Genomic DNA, 18,131 nt, shown 5'->3' on the forward strand with positions numbered 1-18,131 from the left:
CTAGAACCACCTAGGCTTACCCATAGTCCTCTATTTTACTAAGCTCCACGTATCCATCCAGGAGTCTCTTAAAAGACCCTATTGTTTCCACCTTCAGCACCGCCGCCGGCAGCCCATTCCACACTCTCACCACTCTCTGTGTAATAAACTTTCCCCTGACATCCCCTCTGTACCTAATTGAACTTATAACCTATTGAAAAGCAAAACCATGATTACTATAATGTCATATATAGGGTGGCAGGATGGAAATTCTTCTCTCTGCCACCCTGCAGGTCACCCTTGGGCAAGGTGTAGCACTTGCTTCGCCTCTTCCCCTCCACAGCCCCATTCCCTGTCGTTCTCCCCGCAACCTTTGATGCCGTGTCCAATCAAGAACCTATCAAGCTGTGCCTTAAATACACCCAATGACCTAGCCTACATAGCTGCCCGTGGTAACAAGACATGGGAAGCAGGTGGTGGATGGTCATATGAGCAGCTGGTGCATATCACAAATCCTGGTTATGTGACCACTGACACCAGGCAGACTATCTCTGAAGAGTGTCGACAATGGCTGGAGTCACCCGTCTTGTAAAGGCACTGCCCAGAAGAAGGCAATGGCAAACTACTTCCGCAGAAAAATTGGTCATGGAAAGACCATGATCACCCACATCATACGACACACCACATAATGGACAAAGGGGTTATATTCCCACTCTAAATGCAGTTGTAAGTATCAATGACCACTTCTTATCTGGATCTTGTAGGGCGCCACAGTAGCGTAGCGGTTAGCATGGCGCTATCACAGCTCAGGACCTCGAAGTTTGGAGTTCAATTACTGCGGTATCTGTAAGGAGTCTGTTCATTCTTCCTGTGACCCCGTGGGTGGCGACCGGGTGCTCTGGTTTCCTCCCACTGTCCAAAGACGTACCATTTAGTAGGTGTATTGGTCATTGTAAATTATCCTGTGATTCAGTTCAGGCGTGGGTGATCATGTCTCTCCATCCATCACAGTCCCTGACCCTCCGAATTGTCGTTGTTGCCTCCCCTGTTTCTAACCGTGATGTTAATCCATCTATCATTTCCATTCTCTGCCTGCCTCTGCTTCTTTTCCCTTCCAGCTTTCCAGTTGTAACTAAATGTTTTCACGTCTCTCTTCGCATGATGTGTCCAAAGAATTTTCTTTGCTGTTTTTTAATGTTTTTCAGTAATGTACGTTTTGTTTTCGTTCTCTGTAGAACTTCTTCATTGGTTATCCTGTCCGTATATGATATGCATAGTATTCTTCTGAGGAACCACATCTCTGCTGCATTGATTCTTCTTTCCATTGCATTTGTGATGGTCCATGACTCGCAGCCATTCATCAATATAGGGAGAATGTAGCAGCTGAGAGTTCCAAGGCGGATGTCAATTGCCATTTTCTTGTTCGTTAGGAGGTTTCTCATTTCTGTAAATGCTATTCTTGCTTTTATGTCTGTTTTGCATTTGCCATCAGATGTTACCCATGATCCAAGGTACTTGAAGTTGTGAACTTGTTTCAGGATTTCATTTCCCAATACGATCCCACAGTTTGGGATATCAGGTTTCTTTGATATTACCATTACTTCAGTTTTCTTTTTGTTTAAGGTTTGGCCAAGTCTTTCGCTCTCTGTGTTGATGGTAGATACTAGTTTCTGTAAATTTACTTCACTGTTTGCTGTCAGTACTGTATCATCCGCATAGCGGAGGTTGTTGATATTGTATCCTCCTGTACTTATTCCAGGTAGGCCTTGTACAGTTCTCGTGATGTTTTCACCGTACAGGGAGAGCAGGTCTGGTGATAGAACACAACCCTGTCTGACTCCTCGCTTTATTGGCTCATATTCACCAATCTCGTTGCCTATCCGTATGGCTGCACTTTGTTGCCAGTAGAGATTCCTGATTATTCTTAGATCTTTTCCGTTGATATTAATATCTTTAAGAATTCTCATGATGACTTGGTGTTTCACTGTGTCTAAAGTTTTTGTGTAGTCAATGAAACAGAAGTGATCCTGTGTTTAGGCTTGGGTTAAATATGCAGGCTGATGGGTGGCACGGCTCATTCTGCAAGAACAGCCCGTTCCGCACTGTTTGTCTGAATAAATAAATAAATACTATTCCCAACTTCCTTTTGCCTCCCCAGGAACACCTTATATCGATACGGAGTGCATGCCATGCCCAAAGGGTTTCTTCTCCAGGAGCAAGTCTGCCTTAGAACCCTGTCAAAAACACACCAACTGCTCACTGTTTGGTCTGAAACAAGTTCTTCAAGGAGATTCATTTCATGATAATACGTGTCATCCTTGTGAGAGAAAAAATGCATCATCCCCAGAGTGCTTGGACCCACCGGTAGAGAAAGGTAACCCTTGGCTGTCATGTTCACGAGCAAAATCAGAATCAGGCCCCGATTAGCCGTGCTGGTTTCTTGGATATAAGACAAACTGAGTGACAATTATGTAATTAAATGAAATACTGAACAAATTAGAACAATACTATTACAATGCAATAAAACTGCGTATTACTTCCGAATGCTTACGTTTGGAGGAATTCTTCCGCATCGCATTCTTTTGGCTGTAAATGAACAAAACTAGTAGACACTTAGTGCAGATAATGGACTGCCATCACATCTTCATTCATGTGTAACATTCAAGATGATTGTCAATACTTAAAAATTCTTTGCAGTTCATAAATTGCTGAAGTAGTAAAATAGTTCCATTTTCACTCCCAGCTGCTTCAGGGATGGCTAAGCCTGAATGCTTGAAACTGCAGTGAGCAAAATCTGCTCATTCCTCATCAGTTATCAGTGATGAAACTCGCTGCTTTTTGAAAACAATCATGCATAGTTGATGCTATTTTAAAAACTTTGCTCAAACCACAGTGTATTGTCTACCAGCCACATGAGTGCACAGAGAATTGGGTCATTTATTCATGGTTGATCTTTTCCTTCCCACAGCCCAATTCAAAGATTCAAAGGTCCAGTTTAATGTCAGAGAAATGTATACAACATACAGAAGATCCTGTAATTTTTTTTTTTCTAAACCATCCACGGAAACAGAGGAGTGACACAAAGAATGAACAATAGTTGAGTGTTAGGACCCCAAAGTCCCCTCTTGCGTGTAAGAGGCAGAAAGCAACGATACCCCCTCACCCCACCAGCAAAAAAAGCATCAGCACTCACCACTGAACACTCAAGCATGAGCAAAGCAGTAGCAAAGACACAGACTCGCAGTTACCCCAAAGGCTTCATGTTTTACCTGGCATTCGACATACCACGGGCTCTTTCTCCCTAATAAGGGATAAGGAGGTGGCTCCATTTTCCCAGCGAGTGGGGAGACATAACAAACAACTCACAGGTTTATGATGTTAAAAGTCCATTACATCACTTTTTTTGAGCTCTGTGCCTGAAGATCTTAAAGATCACGGGTTTCCAGGCACCACCTCTCACCACTTCTGCATAAAAACTTACCCCTGACATCTACTCTGTACCTACTTCCAAGCACTTTAAAACTGTGCCCTCTTGCGGTAGCCATTTCAGCTCTGACTATCCACACAATCAATGGGGTACATAAGCTATATAGGAAAATCACCTCTCGGCTCTTAAACTCAATCCCATGATTGATGAAGGCCAATGCACCGTATGACTTCTTAACCACAGAGTCAACCTGTGTAGCAGCTTTGTGCGTCCTATGGACTCAGACCCCAAGATCCCTCTGATCCTCCACACTGCCATTAATGCTATATTCTGCCATCATATTTGACTTACCAAAATGAACTACTTCACACTTATCTGGGTTGAACTCCATCTGCCACTTCTCAGCCCAGTTTTGCATCCTACCAATGTCCTGCTGTAACCTCTGACAGCCCTCCACACTATCCACAACACCCCCAACCTTTGTGTCATCAGCAAACCTACTAACCCATCCCTCCACTTCCTCATCCAGGTCATTTATAAAAATCACAAAGAGTAGGGGTCTCAGAACAGATCCCTGAGGCACTCCACTGGTGACCAACCTCCATGCAGAATATGACCTACTCCTTGCCTTCTGTGGGCAAGCCAGTTCTGGATCCACAAAGTAATGTCCCCTTGGAACCCGTGGCTCCTTACCTTTTCAATAAGCCTTGCATGGGGTACCTTATCAAATGCCTTGCTAAAATCCATATACACTATTTCTACAGCTCTACCTTCATCAATGAGCTTAGTCACATCCTCAAAAAGTTCAATCAGGCTCCTAAGGCACGACCGGCCTTTGACAAAGCCATGCTGACTATTCCTAATCATATTATGCCTCTCCAACTGTTCATAAATCCTGTCTCTCAGGATCTTCTCCATCAACTTACCAACCACTGAAGTAAGACTCACTGGTCTATAATTTCCTGGGCTATCCTTACTCCCTTTCTTGAATAAGGGAACAGCATCTGCAACACTCCAATCCTCCGGAAACTCTCCCGTCCTCATTGATGATGCAAAGATCATTGCTAGAGGCTCAGCAATCTCCTCCCTCGCTTCCCACAGTAACCTAGGGAACATCCCATCCGGTCCCAGTGATTTATCCAACTTGATGCTTTCCAAAAGCTCCAGCACATCCTCTTCCTTGATATCTACATGCTCAAGCTTTTCAGTCCACTGCAAGTCATTCCTACAATCGCCAAGATCCTTTCCCACAGTGAATACTGAAGCAAAGTATTCATTAAGTACCTTTGCTATTTCCTCCGGTTCCATACACACTTTCCCACAGTCACACCTGATTGGTCTATTTTTGGACATCTTACCCTCTTGCTCTTCACAAACTTATAGAATATCTTGGGGTTTTCCTTAATCCTGTCCACCAAGGCCTTCTCATGGCCCCTTTTGGCTCTCCTAATTTCATACTTAAGCTCCTTCCCGCTCGCCTTATAATCTTCTAGGTCGCTATCATTACCTAGTTTTTTTGAACCTTTCATAAGCTTTTCTTTTCTTCTGGACTAGATTTACAACAGCCTTTGTACACCATTGTTCCTGTACCCTACCATCCTTTCCCTGTGTCATTGGAACATACCTATGCAGAACCACTCGCAAATATCCCCTGAACATTTACCACATTCCTTCCGTACACTTCCCTGAGAACATCTGTTTCCAATTTATGTTTCCAAGTTCTTGCCTGATAGCCTCATATTTACCCTTACTCCAATTAAATGTTTCTCTAATTTGTCTGTTCCTATCCCTCTCCAATGCTATGGTAAAGGAAACAGAATTGTGTTCACTATCTCCAAAATGCTCTCCCACTGAGAGACCTGACACCCAACCAGATTCATTCCCAATACCAGATCAAGTACAGCCTCTCCTCTTGTAGGCTTATCTGCATATTGTGTCAAGAAACCTTCCTGAACACACCTAACAAACTCCACCCCACTTAAACCCCTCTCTCTAGGGAAATGCCAATCAATATTTGGGAAATTAAAATCTCCCACCATAACAACCCTGTTATTATTACCTCCTTTCCAGAATCTGTCTCCCTATCTGCTCCTCGATATCCCTGTTACCATTCTCCTGCCTTCTCCCCATAGCCTTTGTCAACCCTACTTATCAAGAACCTATCAAGTCAAGTCACTGTTATTGTCATTTCGACCATAACTGCTGGTACAGTATATAGTAAAAATGGTAAAAATGAGACCAGGTTTTTCAGGACCATGGTGTTACATGACGCAGTACAAAAAACTAGACCGAATTATGTAATAAAAAAAAACAACACAGAGAAAGCTACACTAGACTACAGACCTACACAGGACTGCATAAAGTGCACAAAACAGTGCAGGCATTACAATAAATAATAAACAGAACAATAGGGCAAGGTGTCAGGCCAGGCTCTGGGTATTGAGGAGTCTGATAGCTTGGGGGAAGAAACTGTTACATAGTCTGGTCGTGAGAGCCTGAATGCTTCAGAGCCTTTTCCCAGATGGCAGGAGGGAGAGGAGATTGTATGAGGGGTGCATGGGGTCCTTTATAATGCTGTTTGATTTGCGGATGCAGCGTGTAGTGTAAATGTCCGTGATGGCAGGAAGAGAGACCCCGATGATCTTCTCAGCTGACCTCACTATCCGCTGCAGGGTCTTGCGATCCAAGATGGTGCAATTTCCGAACCAGGCAGTGATGCAGCTGCTCAGGATGCTCTCAATACAACCCCCGTAGAATGTGATGAGGATGGGGGTTGGGAGATGGACTCCACTTCAACTCCCACTTCCACTTCTGCTATCAACCTCCACTTTAAATATACCCAATGACTTGGCCTCCACATCAATCTGTGGCAATTAATTCGACAGATTTACCATCCTCTGGCTAAAGAAATTCTTTATCATCACTGTTCTAAAGGGTTGGCCTTGTATTCTGGGACTCTCCTCTTATCTTAGACAGACAGACAGACATACTTTATTGATCCCGAGGGAAATTGGGTTTCATTACAGCTGCACCGGACTGCTCCACTATAAAGAATATTCTTTTCACATCCAGTCCTTCAATATTCAATAGGTTTCAATGAGATTCCCCACCCACCCCCACATTCTTCCAAGCTCCACTTACTTCCCTATGCTGTATTTCATCAGCCACTTCGTGTCATTTCATGATGCAAAGAGAGCCAATGTAGAGTTTTGTTTAGTTCATTGTTTCCTCAGTTGATTCTAATACAAAAGACTTGCACAAGAATGCCGTTGTACATGACTCATAACCACAAATATCAACTTTCAAGTGAAAGAGATATAAAACAGACTGCAACTATTGTCTGCTGGGCAGACTTTGGACTGGGCATTCGCTCCTATGTGTCACTCAGTTGCTGGAATGAGCAGCGCTGTGACCTTCCCGGAGTAGGTCACTCACACTCACAGGAGTAAATAAAATTCTGGAACATGGTCCCTGGGTGCTGATTCAAGCTTTAGCCTCCATTAAATTAGCTTTTCTACAGACTACCTGATTTTCCTTTGCTATATGCTAGTGGCCCTGAAAAAGAGGTTTGGAAATCAAGTATTAAGCACAAGAGATTCTACAGATACTGGAAACCTTTGGGGGGTATACGTGACGTGCTAAAGGAACTCAGCAGATCATTCATATCTATGGAAGGGAATAAAGTCCTGACAACACCCTGATGAGCCTTGGCGGTGGGGGGGGGGGCATGGGGAGGGGTAGAAGGAGGAAGAAGATGTGTTGTGAAATGGGATGTGGGGAAGTTGGAGGAGGAAGCAGAGCTGAGTGGAGGAAGTTGTAAACAGAATCATAATCAGGTTTACTAACCCCCAGCAAATGTTATGAAATTTGTTGTTTTTTTTGGCAGCAGTACATTGCAATAGATCATAGTAAAACCATAAATTAAAATGAGAAGTCTCTATAAAAAATAAATTGAATAAGTAATGCAACAAGAAAGAGAAAAATAGTGTGGAAGCGTTCATGGGTTCGTTGTCCGTTTAACAAAATGATGACAGAAGGGAAGAAGCTGTTCCTGAAATGTTGTGTATGTGTCTTCAGATTCCTGCACCTCTGAAAGAGGGAAGTGAAAAGTTTCAGAAAGGCAGGAAGAAGAGGAGGTTAAAATGAGGCAACAACCTAGTTATCTCCTTTTTGCTTCATGTGCTTTCCATAGCAACAATCTTGAGACAGCTGGTAGCGTAGAAGTTTAACATAACAGTTTACAGTGCCAGCAAGCTGGGTTCAGTTCCCACCACTGTCTGTAAGGAGGTTGTGCTACGTGGGTTTCTATCGAGATTTCAAAAACAAACAGGTTATGTTTATTAATTTGTACGCATATGCTATACTGGCGCTGAATATATGGCGCCACTTGTGGACTGCTTTGCTCATTGACACAAATGATGCATTTCACTGTAGGCTACATGTGACAATTAAAGCTAATCTATAATCTTTAAATCATTATTATTTACTCCCTGTCCCCTTAATATCCTCATCTTAGCCAGTTACATCATTTTGCCCACTGGGCTACAAGCTAAAAATAAAGATCATCAGAAAAGCAAATATTAGAATTTATGTTCGAATCAGGATTAATATCATTGGCATATGTCATGAAATTTGCCATTATACAACAGGAGTACAGTGAAATTTATTATAATAAAAAGATAGATTACAGTAAGAAGTGTATTTATATATATTAAAAACTTAAATAAGTAGTGCAAAAAGTGAAAAAAAATTAAAAAGGTAGTGTACCTGCGTTGAATATCCATTGAGAAATTGGATGACAGAGGGGAAGAAGCTATTGTTAAATCATTGATTGTATGTCTTCAAGCTCCTATACATCCCCCCTGATAGAAGCAATGAGAGGAGGGCATGTCCTGGCTGATGGGGATCCTCAAAGACAGATGCCACCTTTTTGAGGCATCACTCCTTGAAAACTTTCTGGATGCTGGGCCAGTTAGTGCCCATGATGGAGCTGACTGAATTCACAACTTTCTGCAGCTTATTTCAATCCTGAGTAGTGTCCTCCACCCCCCACATACCAGACAGTGAAGTAGCCAGTTAGAACGCTCTCCACGGTACATCTGCAGGAATTTGTGAGTGGCTTACCCAACATACCAAATGTCTCCAAACTCCGAATGAAATACAGCCACTGTCCTGTCTTCTTTATAAGTATCGATATGTTGGCCCCAGGATAGATCCTCAGGGATGTTGACACCCAGAAACTTGAAATTGCTCACCCTTTCCACCTCTGATCCCTTGATGAGGGTGCATTCCCTTGTCTTTTCCTTTCTGAAGTCCACAATCAACTCTTGGTCTTACTAATGTGAGTTGAAGGTCATTGCTGTGAAAACCACTCAACCAGTGGATCTAACTTGTTGCCTGGATTGGGGAGCATGCCGTATGAAAACAGGTTGAGTGAACTCGGCCTTTTTTCCTTGGAGCGACGGAGGATGAGAGGTGACCTGATAGAGGTGTATAAGATGATGAGAGGCATTGATCATGTGGATAGTCAGAGGCTTTTTCCCCAGGGCTGAAATGGCTGCAACAAGAGGACACAGGTTTAAGGTGCTGGGGAGTAGGTACAGAGGAGATGTCAGCGGTAAGTTTTTTACATAGAGAGTGGTGAATGTGTGCAATGGGCTGCCGGCAATGGTGGTGGAGGCAGATACAATAGGGTCTTTTAAGAGACTTTTGGATAGGTACATGGAGCTTAGAAAAATAGGGGGCTATGGGTAAGCCTAGCAATTTCTGAGGTAGGGACATGTTCCGCACAACTTTGTGGGCCGAAGGGCTTGTATTGTGCTGTAGGTTTTCTATATTTTTATGTTTCTAACTTGCTTCTGTATGTCTTCTTGTCACCATCTGAAATTCTGCCAATAGTTGTGTTGTCATCAAATTTGGATGGATTTAGAGCTGTGCTTAGCCACAGTCACAGAACTAGAGCAAGCAGAGCAGTTGATTATCTGCAGGGATGAGATGTTATTACCGATCCACACAGATTATGGTCTTCTGGTGAGGAAGTCAAGGACCTCGTTGCAGAGGGAAGTAAGGAGGTCCAGGCTTTGGAACTTTTTGAACGGAACTGTAGGAATGATTTTTTTAAACACTGCGCTGTTGGCAATAAACAACGACCTGTTTATACAGTAAGTATTAGTGTTGTTCAGGTTTCCAAGACAGTGAGAAGATTCAATAAAACAACATCCACTGTTGACCTATTGTCCATCCCTGTCTGACTCAGTATTAGAATTCATTCTGTTAGAGAGATGTAATATATCTGCAGGGAGAATCCAGCTGTGGGTTAATTAACTGTAAACATCAGGGTGAGGTTGTTCAATTGTTACACCGGAGGGTGGGGGGAGTAGGGGAGCGTTTACAGCTTGCGCTGCTATGGAAACTGAAACATCAAATAATCAAGCTGAGATGGCAACTGTAAATGTAATATCAAGTTGTAATGTAATATATTCCAAATAAGAAGAAATTTTCAAAGGGAAGAAGGACACTACCATGGCTGACAAGTGAAGTCAGAGCCAAAGTAAAAGCAAAAGAGAGGGCATACAAGGAAGCCAGAGGTAGTGGGAAGATAGAGGATTGGGGAGCTTTTAAAAACTATCAGGAGGAAACTTGGAAGCTCATTAGGAATGCATCCTTGGGTTCTGAAGGAAGTAGCTGGAGAGATTGTGGAGGCATTAACGATGATCTTTCAAGAATCGATAGATTCTGGCATGGTACTGGATGAATGGAAAATTGCAAATGTTACTCTATTTAATAAGGGTGGGAGGCAGCAGAAAGGAAACTATAGACCTGTTAGCCTGATATCAGTGGTTGGGAAGTTGTTGGAATCGATTGCTAGGGATAAGATTATGGAATACCTGGAGGCACATGACAAGATAGGCCAAAGCCAGCGTGGTTTCCTGAAGTGAAAATCCTCCCTGATTGCAATTCTTTGAGGAAATTACAAGCAGGGTAGACAAAGGAGATGCGGTAGACGTAGTGTACTTGGATTTTCAGAAGGCCTTTGACAAGATGCTGCACATGAGGCTCCTTAGCAAGATAAGAGCCCATGGAATTACAGGGAAGTTACTAGCGTGGGTGGATCATTGGCAGTTCGGCAGAAAACAGAGAGTGGAATAAAGGGATCCTATTCTGGCTGGTTGCCGGTTACCAGTGGAGTTCCACAGGGGTCAGTGTTGGGACTGCTGCTTTTTACGATGTATGTCAATGATTTGGACTGTGGGATTAATGGATTTGTGGCTAATTTTGCCGATGATACAAAGATAGGTGGAGGAGCGGGTAGTGTTGAGGAAGCAGAAGAGCCTGCAGAGAGACTTAGACAGGTTGGGGAAGTGGCAAATGAAATACAATGTTGGAAAGTGTATGGTCATGCACTTTGGTGGAAGAAATAAATGGGCAGACTATTATTTAGATCGGGACAGAATTCAAAATGCAGAGATGCAAAGGGACTTGGGAGTCCTTGTACAAGATACCCTAAAGGTTAACCTCCAAGTTGAGTCGGTTTTGAAGAAGGCAAAGACAATGTTGGCATTCATTTCCAGAGGTATAGGATATAAGAGGAGGGATATGTTGTTGAGGCTCTATAAGGCACTTGTGAGAATACACTTGGAGTATTGTCTGCAGTTCTGGGCTCCTTATTTTAGAAAGGATATATTGATATGGTAGAGGGTTCAGAGAAGATTCAGAAGAATGATTCCAGGAATGAAAGGGTTACCGTATGATAACATGGCTGAATGGATAACATGGGCATCAGGCCAGATCAGTTTATTTTGAAATACAGTGCAAAACTGGCTCTTTCAGCCCAAAGAGCCACATTGCCTAGCAACCGACTTATTTAACACAAACCTAATCAGAGGACAGTTTACAGTGACCAGTTAACCTTCTACTCAGTAAGTCTTTGGACTGTGGGAGGAAACCAGATCACCCAAAGGAAACCCATGCACTCACAGGAAGAACATACAGACTTTCTTACAGAGGACACCAGTATTGAACTCCAAACTCCGACACCCCGACCTGTAATAGAATATAACTTCCTTGTCAATGAGTTTACAGCGTTACTTCAGTCTGTGCAAAACAGATATCTGCAATGCATGCAGTATGGCTCAATTTTTTTAAATTTCCCATATTTACATGCAGCAAGTGACTTCTATAGTCCATAACACTCAAAAGCCATTGGCAAGCTGGGGTGTAGCTTTATTCGGGAAGAAGCTGTTTCTTAGTCTACTGTTTTGGCTAAGATGTTTCTATGTCTTCTACCAGATGGCAGGAGACTGAACAGACTGTGTCTGGGACGGGATGGTTCTTTAATGATGTTACAAGAGCGCCACAGGCATTGAGAGGTGTAGGTTGCTCCAGGTCTGGTAGCTGAATCCCAATAATGTCCTGACCCATCCTAATCACCCATTAGCATCACACTAATGACTACAATACCTGGTTATAAGGTGTCATGTGGGGGCCTTGGCTTATTTGCCAGTCGGAAACCTCTTCCGCTGTGTCACTCATTGATTGGCCTGTTTAGAGGATGGGGCCGCTAAAGATTGGCTTACAGTATATGAAAGCTTTCAGCACAAACATGTGGCTCAGAAATATAAGTTCAAAGGTCAAAGTAAATTTATTTACAAAGTATGCATATATTACCATCTCCTACCTTGAGATTCATTTTTCATGCAGGCATTCACAGAAGAACTTAAGAGTTATAGAGTCACATAGCATTATGTGCCATATCGTATAATGTAGGTGATCATAGCCTTTCCATGACCATGTGTACTCTTGGCAAATTTTTCTACAGAAGTGGTTTGCCATTGCCTTCTTCTGGGCAGAGTCTTTACAAGACAGGTGACCCCGGCCATTATCAATACTCCTCAAAGATTGTCTACCTGGCATCGGTGGTCGCATAACCAGCACTTGAGATCTGCACCAGCTGCTCATACGGCCGTCCACCTCTCCCATTGCTTCCTGTGATTCTGATTGGGCGGGGGGTGAGGTGGGTGGTTGGTGGCTAAGCAAGTGCCACACCTTGCCCAAGGGTGACCTGCAGGCTGGCAGAGGGAAAGAGCGCCTTACACCTCCTTTGGAAAAGATGTATCTCCACTCCGCCACACAACTGTGTACTGAAGCACAGAGGCAGGTCGTTAGGCCCATCTAGTGCATGCTGGACTCTATTGCTTTGCCTTGTCCCATTGATCGGCAGCTGTACCATTGCTACCCCTCCTATCCTTGTACTTACCAAATTCATCTTAAATGTTGAAATCGAACCTGCATCTGGCAGCTCATTCCACACTCAAAGTTCACGGTAAAATTTATTATCAGAGTACATACACGTCACCACATACAGCCCTGAGATTCTTTTTCCTGGGGGCATACTCAGCAAATCTATAGAATAGTAACTGTAAACAGGATCAATGAAAGTTCAAGTAAAATATTGAAGACAACAAACTGTGCAAATGCAAATATTAATAAATAGCAATAAATAATGAGGGCATGAAATAACAAGGTAAAGACTCCTTAAACTGAGGTAAGTTGTTGTGGGAGCTTCTCAATAGATGAGTGTAGTTATCCTCTTTTGTTCAAGAGCCTTACCGTTGCAGGCTAGTAACTGTTCTTGAACCTGGTGTTGCAAGTCCCGAGGCTCTTGTACCTTCTACCAGATGGCAACAGCAAGGAAAAAGCATGGCCTGGGTGGTGAGGATCTTTGATGATCGAAGCTGCTTTCCTACAAGTCGCACCATACTCTGAGTGAAGCAGACCCCCTCATGATCTCCTTGAATATTTCGCCTTTCACCCTGAGATCATTTTTCCTGCAGGCATGCTCAGCAAATCTACTGTACACAGGATCAGTGAAAGATCAGGACTGCACCTCAGGCCAGAGAGAGGTGAATCTGTGGAATTCTTTGCCACAGTCAGCTGTGGAGGATAAGTTTTTATGTATATTTAAGGCAGGGATTGACAGATTGTTCATTGGTCAGGGCATGAAGGGATACGGGGAGAAGGCAGGAGATTGGGGCTGAGAGAAAATGGCAGAGCAGACTCAATGGGCCAAATGGCCTAATTCTGCTCCCATATCTCGTGTTCTCAAGCCTTGACCTCTAGTTCTAGCATCATTACAGATGGATTGTGACTTGTGCATTGAAATAAACTAAAAATCATGAAAAAGAAAAAATTCAGAGTTGTACACTTTGTTCAAAGGTTCATTACCAATGAGAAACAACTAATGTGTAAAAGGAGACAAACTGTGCAAATTAATAAATAATAGCAAGAACTTGAAAGTGATTAATTGAAAATATAATCTTCCACACCTCTTCTGGTTTACCTCAGATATTGCACTGTGCGATGAAGCCATCTTTAAATTTATCGCTCATCAGAAGCTGACTTTGAAACAGTTGAGAATGCTGATGGAGAGTTTACCTGGAAAGGGAGCGAGTGCACAGCACTTACAGTGGCTGCAGAGGAGAAAGGCAGTCCGAAATCAAACGTTTGTTCAGCTGAAGCAATGGAAAATGGAAAATCCCAGCATGGACACTGTTAGGGCACTAATTCGTGCCCTGAAAAAGGCCAGCGCTCACAATGTGTACAAAAAGCTGTTGCGCAGGCTTCGACTAAACTAAGTTGGTAAGACTAGACTGGTGCAGCATGAAAAGCAATAGATTATGATAGTTTGGTATGGATGTTTCATTACTTTCACTGATAAAGTACTAAACTGATGCAAAAACATACTGTTTGTATACTGTATACAGGATTTAATTAAGGCTCTGTTGAACCAAAGGCCACATACATAAACAGTTCAAAACAGTTCTGTTATTAACATAAAATTGAGAATTTGATATTTGCTGTTCACCTGTAACTTGGTAAATTGCAAAAAATTGTAATAAAGATCACTAAATTAATCAATATTGTCTCACATCAAAGCAAAAGGCATACATCTTTGCAGAAAGATTTGGCAACTTCAAATTCATTGACTTTTCTTAAGTCAAACTATAAAGAATTATGGATAACCTTATTTGTCAGACTGACTCATTTTCTAATGGAATATTTAGCATGCAAAGTTGCAATTGATAGCCAAAATATTTACTTGGAGAGCAGGTTGTTAGAGGCATTATTACAATAAAGCAGTGCATCTAAGTACAATGACTTTATCGTAAAATACCTGGAATCTGATAGCATGAATGACCTGTGAGGATGTTTCAAATACCGGTAGCGTACTCAGTTCAGATCTTTGTATTGGGAGGAACATGCTGGGGAGACTACAGGTAACTTTTGTTCATGTAGCTTCAACAAATTCAATTATATTCAAAAACAAGAGAAAATGTTCAGGTGCTGGAAATCAAAGCAGCACACACAAAATGCTGGAGGAACCCAGCAGGCCAGGCATCGATGGGACAGAGTAAATAGTTGACGTTTCAGACTGAGACCCTTCATCAGGACAGCAGTAGTACAAAGTAATAGGTGATAGGTGAAACCGGGAGAGGGGGAGCGGTGATATGAAGGAGATAAAGGGCTGCAGAAGGGTAAATCTGATAGAAGGTCTTGGAAGAAAGGGGAAGGAACAGGAGCACCCGAGGGAGGTGATGGACAGGTAAGACAGGTAAGGAAATGGTGAAAGAGGGAAATGGAAATGGGGAATGGTTAAAGGGGGGGACAATTACTGGAAGTTCAAGAAATTGATGTTCATGCCTTCACGTGGGATGCTACACAGACAGACTATCACGTGCTGTTTCAGGTTGGAGGCCTCCCAGGTGGAATATATTTTAAGATTGCTCAGTCTAGGAAGCACCAGCAACAAGACATGGTCACTGTCTGATTCAATAGGGGTCCAACTGGCATTTCAAGTCAAATCAAATTGAAACAAGTTCAAGTTTAATTATAATTCAAATATACATGAATACAGCTGAATGAAACAGCATTTTTCCAGGGCTAAGGTGCAGAACATAGCCCATACAAAAGAGCGAGCACACACACAGTCACGCACAAAAAAAAATATATATATATAGCCCATGTCCCTCAAACTGCAGTTCCTGGCAGTCCACAGATAAACACACTCACACAATCCAGTTTGCCATTCCACTGATTAGACTCTGAGTGGAGGCTAGGCCCCAACCGAGCACGGACACCATGCTACAACTCCTCCAGCATCTCCTCTCCTGGACTGCAGCAGCTGCCGAGCCAACAGCTTGGGACCTGGACTTCACTACCACTGAGGCCACGCTGCACCGCCACCGCCCGTCACGCCACAAAACAAGGGAAGCAGGCCTGTGGCGTCATACATTAGCAATGTCCAACACAGTCTTGCAATGGCAAGGAAACAGCCAAGGCAATCGTCTACAGTTACACTGCCAGCTTCCAGCATCAACTCCAATGTCTCCGATGCCTTCCTGTAGCAGGCAATAACTCCATCTGCACCAAGCCCAGATCCTCCGCCAAAGAGCAGCCCACTGATGGCATAAACCTGCAGTACCCAAAGCTCTGGGAGTCCAGCAATGTCTTGCCATCATAAAAAAAAAAGACATTTAAAAAAGTAATGAAGGATGGCACCCACATTTGGTAAAAGTTCTATCAACTTCATTGGTAACAGGTATGGTATTTCATATAGATTGGAAACCCACTTTCAGCAAAACTGCATCTCCTATCTTCATTTGGCATTTATACTCGATGCCTGACAGTCTCGATGTATCCCAGATTAACTTGCCTATAGAATGGATTCCCTGGACTAATTCTATTATATAGGTAATTCCCATAAGACCATAAGACTTAGAAAAAGAAAGAATTAGGCTAATCAGTCTATTGCTGACGATCAACACTGACGCACCTCAGGAATGTGTGATTAGCCCACTGTTCTACTCTCTCTATACCCATGACTGTGCGGCTAGGCATAGCTCAAATACCATCAATAAATTTGCTGATGATACAACCATTGTTGGTAGAATCTCAGATGGTGACAAGAGGGCGTACAGGAGCGAGATATACCAACTAATGGAGTGGTATCACAGCAACAACATGGCACTCAACGTCAGTAAGATGAAAGAGCCGATTGTGGACTTCAGGAAGGGTAAGACGAAGGAACACATACCAATCCTCATAGAGGGATCAGAAGTGGACAGAGTGAGCAGTTTCAAATTCCTGGGTGTCAAGGTCTCTGAGGACCTAACGTGGTCCCAGCATATCGATGCAGCTATAAGAAGGCAAGATAGTGACTATTCTTCCTTAGGAGTTTGAAGAGATTTGGTATGTCAACAAAAACACTCAAAAACTTCTATAGATGTGCCATGGAGAGCATTCTGACAGGCTGCATCAGTGTCTGGTGTGGAGGGGCTACTGCACAGGACCGAAAGAAGCTGCAGAAGGTCATAAATCTAGTCAGCTCCATCTTGGGCACTAGCCTACAAAGTACCCAGGACATCTTCAGGGAGCGGTGTCTCAGAAAGGCAGCATCCATTTTTAAGGACCTCCAGCACCCAGGACATGCCCTTTTCTCACTGTTACCATCAGGTAGGAGATACAGAAGCCTGAAGGCACACACTCAGCGATTCAAGAACAGCTTCTTCCCCTCTGCCATCAGTTCCAAAATGGACATTGAACCCATGAACACTACCTCACTTTTTTAGTATCTATTATTTGTTTTTGTATGATTTTTAATCTATTCAATATACATTTAACACCCTGGGAAAGGTTTTACTGCTAACGTAATGGTCTTTCTGTAGAAGCAGTGTTTGAGTTACAGTTAGAGATTACGGTTCCTTTGGAATGTGAGCCGTCCAATGAGGGGAGAGTGTTTTCATGCTGCGTGCCTGACACCGGGGTGAGCTGGGTCTATCGTTCGCCGGGAGATGAAGGGAGAAAACGCCGGAGGGAAGAAGTTGTAGGACTTGGCCCGGAGCTGGGCCAGGATTCAACTAAGCCCGGGGAGGTCGAAGGAAGATCGGCGAAGGGGAAGACCGTGAGCTCCAACTTGTGTACATTAGACTGCTTCATTAAAATGTACCCTTTTCTTTTAATTTTGCTTTTTTTTTTACTAACCCTTTAGTCAAGTTAAGAATTATAAAGCTAAATATTTTAGTTGTATGCGGTGTACTGTCCGTTATTTCGCAGTACTTATTTGTAACAGGGTAACGAATTACACAGCATCCACACAAACAGGGGGTTTTGGGGTTTTGTACCTCAATCTCACGTTTGTCGGGCCAGAGATTGTCTTCCCTAGATTTACGCAGCTGACGGAAGCAAAGTGTTTCATACGTATACTCTAATTGGTTTGCTTATTTAATTATTTTTACTTTTTCTCTTCTATATTATATATTGCATTGAACTGCTGCTGCTAAGTTAACAAATTTCATGACACATAGAAACCTAGCAAAACTACAGCACAATACAGGCTCTTTGGCCCACAATGCTGTGCTGAACATGTACTTACTTTAGAAATAACCTTGGGTTGCCCATAGCTTTCTATTTTTCTAAGCTCCATGTACCTGTCCAGGAGTCTCTTAAAAGACCCTATCGTATCCGCCTCCACCACCGCGGCCGGCAGCCCAGTCCACGCACTCACCACTCTCTGCGTAAAAAACTTACCCCTGATATCTCCTCTGTACCTACTTCCAAGCAGCTTAAAACTATGTCCTCTAGTGCTAGCAATTTCAGCCCTGGGAAAAAGCCTTTGACTATCCACACGATCAATGCCTCTCGTCATCTTACACACCTCTATCAGGTC

General features: G+C 43.0%; 1 protein-coding gene across 1 annotated transcript in view; it reads left to right on the plus strand.

The window, feature by feature from the left end:
• Positions 1–14,272, plus strand: part of LOC140729972 (tumor necrosis factor receptor superfamily member 11B-like) — a 59,255-nt gene extending 44,983 nt beyond the window's left edge. The window contains exons 3-4 of the mRNA XM_073050165.1: positions 2,138–2,353; positions 13,751–14,272. Coding sequence (XP_072906266.1) covers positions 2,138–2,353; positions 13,751–14,040 — 506 coding nt within the window. The 3' untranslated portion in view covers positions 14,041–14,272. The remainder of the gene's footprint in view (positions 1–2,137; positions 2,354–13,750) is intronic.
• The last annotated feature ends 3,859 nt before the right edge of the window (positions 14,273–18,131 follow it).

Source organism: Hemitrygon akajei, chromosome 1, assembly GCF_048418815.1.
Source record: "Hemitrygon akajei chromosome 1, sHemAka1.3, whole genome shotgun sequence".
In the NCBI taxonomy this organism is placed as follows: Eukaryota; Metazoa; Chordata; class Chondrichthyes; order Myliobatiformes; family Dasyatidae; genus Hemitrygon; species Hemitrygon akajei.